At 38.4% G+C, this 8,486-nt stretch overlaps 1 protein-coding gene across 1 annotated transcript in view; it reads left to right on the top strand.

Annotated features, from left to right (window-relative positions):
* The first annotated feature begins 7,245 nt into the window (after positions 1-7,245).
* Positions 7,246-8,486, top strand: part of LOC137134562 (short transient receptor potential channel 7-like) — a 45,420-nt gene continuing 44,179 nt past the window's right edge. Inside the window, exon 1 of the mRNA XM_067519485.1 lies at positions 7,246-7,869. Coding sequence (XP_067375586.1) covers positions 7,382-7,869 — 488 coding nt within the window. The 5' untranslated portion in view covers positions 7,246-7,381. The remainder of the gene's footprint in view (positions 7,870-8,486) is intronic.

Raw genomic sequence — 8,486 nt, 5'->3', positions numbered from 1 at the left:
AATGAACACAGTGTCCAGATACAGTGCTCTTGCTGACAGTGCTCTTGCTGACAAGTCTTTATTATTATCTCTCACACACTGCACAAGCTGGCAAGCACCTTTCTGGTGTATAAACAGAATTTCCCCTACTTCCCCTACTCCCTTGACTTTTCCTGTCACTGATACTGTATATAACTTTCATGTAAATTGCAACGGTACCTATAGTATTAGCCTCATTCATATTGACATCTATTTTCTTATCTGGTTGCCACCAAATTTCTTCTAAATGTTTCTGTCAAAATACATGGACGTTTAGATAGATGCATGTGCGTTACCAATCACTTGTGTACATAACACTAAGAATTAACTAATTTAAGGTGCAATATCAGCAAACAGAAATATACCATTTATTTACATGCATAAAGAAAACAAACTTGAAAGAACAATATCACACCTCAAAGGTACATTGCATATGTGTAAAAAAGTTACACAGAGTAAACTGACCATTTGTTCGGCTGGAGCAGTTGACAAGTTGAGTGGCCTCTAAAATAAAACTTTAATTTTTCTGACAGAAGGATGTTTAGTTTGATTCCATAGGTCATTAGAGTGAACACACTCTTGAAAATAAATACTATAGCTGCATATATATATGCCACCAAAACTGGAAGATGCTCTCTAAAGAATCCAATCAGCATGCATGGACCAGAGGATTGTGCTGTGAGCTATTGTCAGAGGTGTTAGGGGCGTTAAGTGCCTTTCTTAATGGCAAATCTTTGGCAATAATGGGGGGATGTGGGTGAGTTTTTTTTTGTTTCCTTCTTCTTTCTCTCCCCTTCTGGCAGAGAGGGGATTCAAAATGGTCACGTCCTGTTCATCAGATCCTGTGCTGTTTAAAAAATAATTCTTCATTATGTTAGCAAGGCATGAAAAGCCAAAACTAAACCCATAGCAAACGGAAACATGTTTTTAATAATCAAGCAATATTCTCTATATACTATTTGATTATCAAGCATAGCCCTTCACTGTCTTTTGTTTAATTTCTTGGATCATTGGCATGATCATTAGGCGAAACTGACATCCAATATTTCACCTCATTTAAATGCCTGGGACAAACTAGGCAGCTCATTTGAATTTCAGCAGCCACTGTTAGTTTCTCACTCTGCCAGGCAGCCAGTGGAGCCAGACCAGTAGGCCTCTGTATATGAAACCTAGGAATGCTTGGCATTATTAATGCAGTCTTCTCTTGAAAATAATGACCCTGCTGACTTTTGTTGAAATGTTTGTGGCGATGACTTATTTGCATGAATTTTGGTATGTGAGTAACTTTAAATTTATTGGCAGACATATAATAAATAAAACAACAAACAAATTGAACATGTCAATTCTTACATTTGGTGATTGTGTCTTTTTTAATGTTGAGCTCTAATGTCCTATTAACCAGTTAGATACATTTAGGTGGCTGCAGTCTGGCACAACACTTAAAGCTGTCATGGAAAACCTCTTTCAACATTATAGCCTTCTGCCACTTTCCCTTCTTTGTTCAGCAGTGTGAAAAAGGAACTCTGGCCAGCCACCTAATTCTCTCAGGACACTTTTCAATTTACAGCATGGATTTCCCATGGCTGTCAAGGCTGGCTGAAACTGAGAGTAAGGGGGTTTGGCAAAAATAGCTGTGGTGTAGCAAACCCTTGGTAGAGGACCTACAGGAGTTCACCACATGCCTTGAGGTGAGTGTAATGTGGAGTCATTTACAGTTCAGAGAGAATCCCTCTGTAGGTGGGGATATGTTGAGGGGGAGACCTTAATATGGTCCATTTAAGGGAGACTCCACCCAAACCTGTGCTTTTATGGCTGAGTCCTGAGTGCTTTGGAATGAAAGTAGAGTCTGTCTATAAAAGTGCTTTCACAAAAATAGTGATAGGAAGGAAACTTTAAAAAGTTTTACAGTCTGTGTGTGTGACTATGTGTGAGTGTGTGTGTGTGCATGCACACAGATGTTTAGGTATACTACATGTCTGGGACACCCTGTTAGATTTGAATTTCATTACTTTAGCCACGTGTTTTTCTACACTGCTCTCATAAAGATAAGTCTTGATGGATTAGCAAAACGATTTAGGATCAGGGAAACATTGGAGTCATTGCCTAATAAAAATAGTTAGAAACAAGGCAAATGCAAAGCTATTCAATATGATACTATAAATTGAAATGCTTTAACACTAAGGCAGGCGAAAATTGTTTTAAAACATGACAAAATTTCAATCAAATTGGGAACTTTGTCAGGTGATAAATTGTCATGTTTTTAAATGTTTTTAAAATCTGGCTTGTTAGTCTGCAAACATTTTCTCTTTACTTGGAGGAGATGGGTGAGATCACAAACTCTACTTGGTTGAATTTCTGTAAAAATATTTGTTAATTTGATCCTATCAACCCTAACATCAAAAGGTCATATTTTGGACAGGAAACATATGCTAATTAGTATGTATTTATAAAATTAACAAAAAAATTTTTTGAGGCAGTTAATCAAGTAAATGAAAGAAATGCTGATTTAAAGTACGGAAAGATGGTTGGGTTGTTTTTATTGTTTTTTTATTTCTTAAACAAATAAAGAAGTGAAAATCCTTAGAAGATTTAACTGGCAGTTATGACTGACAATGTTGTAGTGAGTCTTAATGTTCTGCCATGTGTGTAATCATATTACAATTTTTATAGAAGTGTCACCAAGCCAGTTGCTCTCTCTTTAAATCACCCCCAAACTCCTTTTGCTGTTTTATTCTATTTAAATTTGTCCTAATACATCTGCTTTGGTTTTAGTTGTACATTTATTTTCCATGAGCATTTAGAATTAAACATAGGTTGTGTTTTTTCAGTGAACTATTCAAGTCCGATTGTGCAATCAATAATGATTTGTAAATCAGATTTTCGTTTAAGTTGCCCACCAGCACATACTTCTAGGGGGATTCCCATTAGGCGACTGTAACTTATTTTTTTTCCTAATATACATACACAATGTTTTAGCTCAACAGCTAAAGGAGCAGCCTCAGTGCCAGAGACAGTGTTGACCCTCCCAGCATAAGCCACTGGTGAGGATAATTGTTAGCAGGTATTGCTCCAATGATCCGCTTTGCATGGAGGATTGAAACCCCATTCCCCACTTCACTTGAGCTACTAGTTGGAGTTGCAACTCTGGGCTTTAATGTGCAAAAATGAGCATTGGCTTCAACATTTACTTAAGAGCATCAGCTTGTTTTTAGACTGACCTTCTCAAGCATCAACTGCAAGTACAGTTTGATGTTCTATTTTGTTGTCAAGTGAATTGCCTGCACATTTTATGTTTTATTGTCTCCCTTGAATTCTTGAACACATCTCTTCCAAGGCTATAGTACTATGATGTATTCAGCATCACATTCCATAATGACTTGTGTCAAGGTTGAGAATGTATTGAATGCACTGAGGAAGTGGAGGAGAGGAGTGTATCTTGGAGTGTGTTTGTTTTTTCATACATGGAAAAATACAATTATTAATACTCAGTAGTTTGTAAATTAATGTTTTGGTAGCTGTACTAGATGTGGATCGGCTGCATTCTAATATCTTACCGTAGTAAGTTGAGTGGGCATATGAATATAAGAGTGTGCTTATGTGTGAATATGATAAACCTGTAGCAATGACTGTTTTATGTGACATGGCTGTAATATGTCCATCTGAAATGGAACAAACAGATGATAAAGAGAGGTTTTCTCAGAGCATATTTTGAATGATATTGTCTGCATGTGTGTGCATACATAACAGTGAGCATCATACTAGCACCCCACCCCCAACCCACACACACACGAACACACACAAACACAAAGTGTCTGATGTCTTGCAGTTGGCCAGTTACAGAATATCTCATTAAATGCTCTGTCACAAGTCGTTCATCAAACCCTGCCAAGCAGACATAATAAAAGTTTTAAACAGTCTTGCCTCTCTTGTTGCTCTGTATGAATAAAATATGCAAAAATTATGTATTGACTCTATGATCTGGTCCTTATTAGAATCTCAGTTGGTGGGAATAGGTAAGGGTAGCTATTATCTGCATATTTAGTACAGTAAAGAACAAATCTTAATGGAAAAGTCATTACTATCTTCTGCCCCCAGGGGACTGCATCTCATATTGATCATTCATTGATCAAGTAATCAAGTAATAAAATTATCATGAGGTCAAAGGAGGTTGTGAGTGATTGGCTTCTGTGCCATTCCTCCTCTCACAGAAAGTGAGCTTTTTGACAGATGTAGCCATTTACCTTCAGTCAATTACTCATACATCTCAGTCAGTGAGGTTTGATTACAGCCAACAATTTCTGGCCACTCTTTTTGGAAAGCTCACTTTCCAGCGAATTATGTGTCCACAAACTTAACATTTGGTCGAATTAATAAATTGACATGTTACCTGTATATCATAAATTATTTAAAACTGTATTCATGTCTATTACTTTAATCCACTTTTTAGACAATAATAACTAATCCAAACTCATGTTTTTATACCCATGTAGGTTCTGGAAATATACTTAATTGAAATCTGAAATTATAGCCTCTATGATCCCATTAATTAAAGTTGATTTTTGCAGGAAACATAAAGGAACACAAATAACCTGATTAAGGTAATGGAAGGAGTTAAAATTGGGGAAATGAGTGCTGATTCAGAAAACATGAAAGGACTTGTTCCAAATTTGACCAAAACCACAATCTGTCCCTAAACTTAGCCAACTGTTTTGAAGCATGACAATATTTGGGAAGCAGCATGCAAACACTGCTCCATAGTCTAAAAGTTTACTCCTGTGTGTAACTCTCAAATTATTTTTGTTGCAGTATTTGTTTAAATATGAAGCACTTGTGCTTCATTTACAGTATTTACACGATTTACTGTAGGTGTGTATATATATTTCATGCTTAATTTGTCTTGCCTTCCTACCTGTGCATCCTATGCATACTAAATGGGGGCTGGATCTTTTTTTCATTTTAAAGGTTCGGAATGCACCTTTTTCATTTTACATTTGTTTATGTTTATGTCTGTTATTTTTTGTAATTCTCCAACAATCTAAGTGCCATTTCATTTAGGCCACTATTTTCCTATCTGTTTCTTTATATAATAATTTTTATGTGGTATTCATTTAATTTAATTATTTTTGTATGTTACCCTCCACAACCAACCTCCAGCTTTTGCAAACCCTTCTCTGTGTTCTGTTAAAGATAACAAGTCAGTTGTGCGCACTGTGTCATCAGGATGTTGAGTTTCCTCTACACAAGCACACACAAACGTAAAAGTACAAATATTCGAACATTGTGGTTTAATAGACTATCGTGTTATTTTTTCTTAATAGTATATCTGCGTATATAATTTAGTCATTTTGCATGTCAGCGCAGTTTATAAGTTAGGCTGTCTTTAGTCACCCCATACCATCAGAGATGCAGGCTTATGAACTGTTCACTAATAACAAGCTGGATGGTCCCTCTGGGACACTGGAGGACACTGCGTCCATGGTTTCCAAAGACAATTTCAAGTTTGAATTCATCTAACCACAGAACTGTTTTCGATTATGCCTCAGACCATTTTAAATGAACTTTGGCCCAGAGAACATAGTGGCGTTTCTGGTTCATGGTCATATTTGGCTTCTTCTTTGCATGATACAATTTTAACTTACATTTATGGATTGCACAGTGAACTATGTTCACACACAGGGATTTCTGGATGTCTATTTGTCCTATTGTGAATAAAATATTGGTTTATGACATTTGCAGATTATTGCATTCTGTTTTCATCTACTTTTTACACATCTTCCCGACTTTTTTGGGATTGGGGTTATATGATCTAACTTGGTTTTGATCTGTTCCTATCCAGTCAATAAGACATCTACATCTATGTCAACCTGTCTCCTGAATCTCTCTGGCATTCTTAAACATGCGAGGAATACAGTTTTTTATTTTGATTAAATGAACATACGATTTAATGTGGTGTTTGACACGTTACAGACTTCTACATCTTAAGAGCTTGCTGTCTTCTCTCTGAAACTGAATAACATAAAATTTAATATAGTGCTTCTGCACAATCATGTAGCTCCTCTAAACATCCCACAATCAGTGATTTCACTGCAGGAGTTCTGCCTGTGACAGACAATTGAAAACACCTGCTGTGACACAAGTGATTAGGGTGAGGACTGAAACTTTTAGACACCCTCCAACGATGACAATTCAATTATCCTTAAGAAGAGAGTAATTAATTTCAATATTTTTAATATGTTAACAATGTAAAAGTACTCTGACCTATTTATTATACTTCTTCAAACCTGCTGTGGTGTATTTATGTGAAGCCGGAAGATTAGTGCTTACAATTACCAAGATAGGCCTCTTTCTAGAATATTTTGTTTGTTTACAAGAGAATTTAAGCTTTCTTGGTTTTTGGAGCAAAGCATAACCAGAGTATAGTGTTATTGTCATTGCAGATTAGTTCTCTCCAAAGTCTATAGTACCTCTGATAGATACCCTAGATTCTTCTATACACAATGATTGTCCTAAATCATTACAAAAAACAAATAATTTTGAATAATATGTACAAACCCTGCACTAAGATATTTGTTTAGGTTTGTCTAACTAGAGACTAAAGACTCCATCCCTGTGTGCATACACAGGACATAATTCCAGGACTGAGATGAGATGTACAGTACCAGTAACTGGCCAACAACAGGTGGACGTGTTACCCTCTCCCTCCACAACCAACCTCCACCTTTTCCAAACCCTTCTCTCGCTTGGTGTCTATTACACACCTCTTCTGTTTTGAGGCATTCGTTCAAACACTGCAGGGTCTTATAAAATGTAGTCGATGTTCTATTCCATCTATTACTTGCTGCTAGCCCTCTCACCCTGGTCGCTGGGTGTGTTTTTTTTTCTTTTTTTCTTTTTTTTGTGTGTGTGTGTGTGTGTGTCTTTGTGTTTTCTTAAAGATAACAAGTCAGATTTGTACACTGTGTCGTCAGTACAGGATGTTGAATTTCCTCAGCACACGCAAAAGGTAAAACGTAAAAGTACAAATATTCGAACATTGTGCTATAATAGACTATCGTGTTATTTTTTCTTAATAGTAAATCTGAGTATATCATTTAGTAATTTTGCATGTCAGCGCAGTTTATAAGTTAGGCTGCCTTGTGATGGTGCCACTTGTAGATTTTCATCCATTTTGTAAAGGGCTGGCTCACTGCGCGCGCACTCGGGGTGCTTTTCAATTAGTGTGCGCACTCTTGTGTTAAGGTGGAGGCTTGGCTCACCGTTAGAATCACAGGAAACTTGTGCAGCTGAAACTTTGACAAAGACTGAGAAATGTCTGTCACATAGCTTAATAATTTAAAGCGGATGTGTCTTACGAACTCTTCCAATGTCTGACGAAGGAAAGGAAAGCGACAGCGGAGAGCGAGCGCGTCTCTCGGAGTCTCCCTCCACGCCTCTGTCTATCTGTCTTCCCAGAGAATCCCCTACCTCTCAGCGGCCCCTAGACCTCTTCTCCTCGGCCTCTCCGCTGCTGGGGGACACAGACCCGCCCTACTTCGGTTCACCGGACTGCCTACACCCATCTACAGAGATCCGGGAACCAGGGGACTCTCCACACTTCACACCGCCAAAGTTACGCCAGCGCACCGGGGACACCGGCTCACCGTTTCGCTCACAGCAGGATGTGCGAATAGACGCGGTGCACGACTGCAATGATGACCTGTTTCCCAAGTGGAGGGGACGCGGAGCGGTCAAGGCTGAGCGCTTTCAGCACCGTGGACAGAGACTCCAGAGGGCTCCGGGGCTCTCGGACTACGGGAACCACTACTCTGTGGAGCACATAGACACCGAGTTCAACTCCGAAACTCGGCAAACGTGAGTCACTCTTTTAACCCCGAATCTTATTGTACCAATGCAGACACACAATGAATAGTTAAAGTGACGAGTTTCTCAGCCTTGTGTAGAGTCCATGATCTTATTTATAAACTGCAGAGATGACCCTGGACAGTAGTTAGAAAATGGCAAGGCCATTCTGGGTTGAGAGGATTTAATCAGCAGGAACTAATCCACCTGGGATGTCAACAAGTAGAGGTCAGTTTTGAAGAGAGTGAAGCAGCTTAGATTTTCTCTGAGCCAGCTGCATTCACCCCTCTGTGCTGTGCTTTACACGTCTGTCATAGATTACATAAAGGGGAGTGGACTGATGTAAAGTACGTTATTAGTGAAAGACCAGCATGCATTCTGCTGTTGCCAACTGATGTTGCATTTGTATCATAAATATTGTGTTCCATTTCCCCAAACCTGGAATTGCTGATCTTTGGTTTTTCCACTCTCCTCATTCTGTGAGGATAACTGTGTGTTGTGGTTTGACTGTACAGTGGTATATCCCCTGTTTATACATGTATGTGACTACCAGCAGGGTGGTAGAGTGGTTAGCCTCATAACTTGAAGGTCCCTGGTTCAAATCCACAGGTCGGTTGAAGCCTTTCTGT

Source organism: Channa argus, chromosome 10, assembly GCF_033026475.1.
Source record: "Channa argus isolate prfri chromosome 10, Channa argus male v1.0, whole genome shotgun sequence".
NCBI lineage: Eukaryota > Metazoa > Chordata > Actinopteri > Anabantiformes > Channidae > Channa > Channa argus.
This window is presented reverse-complemented; position numbering and strand designations above follow the sequence as displayed.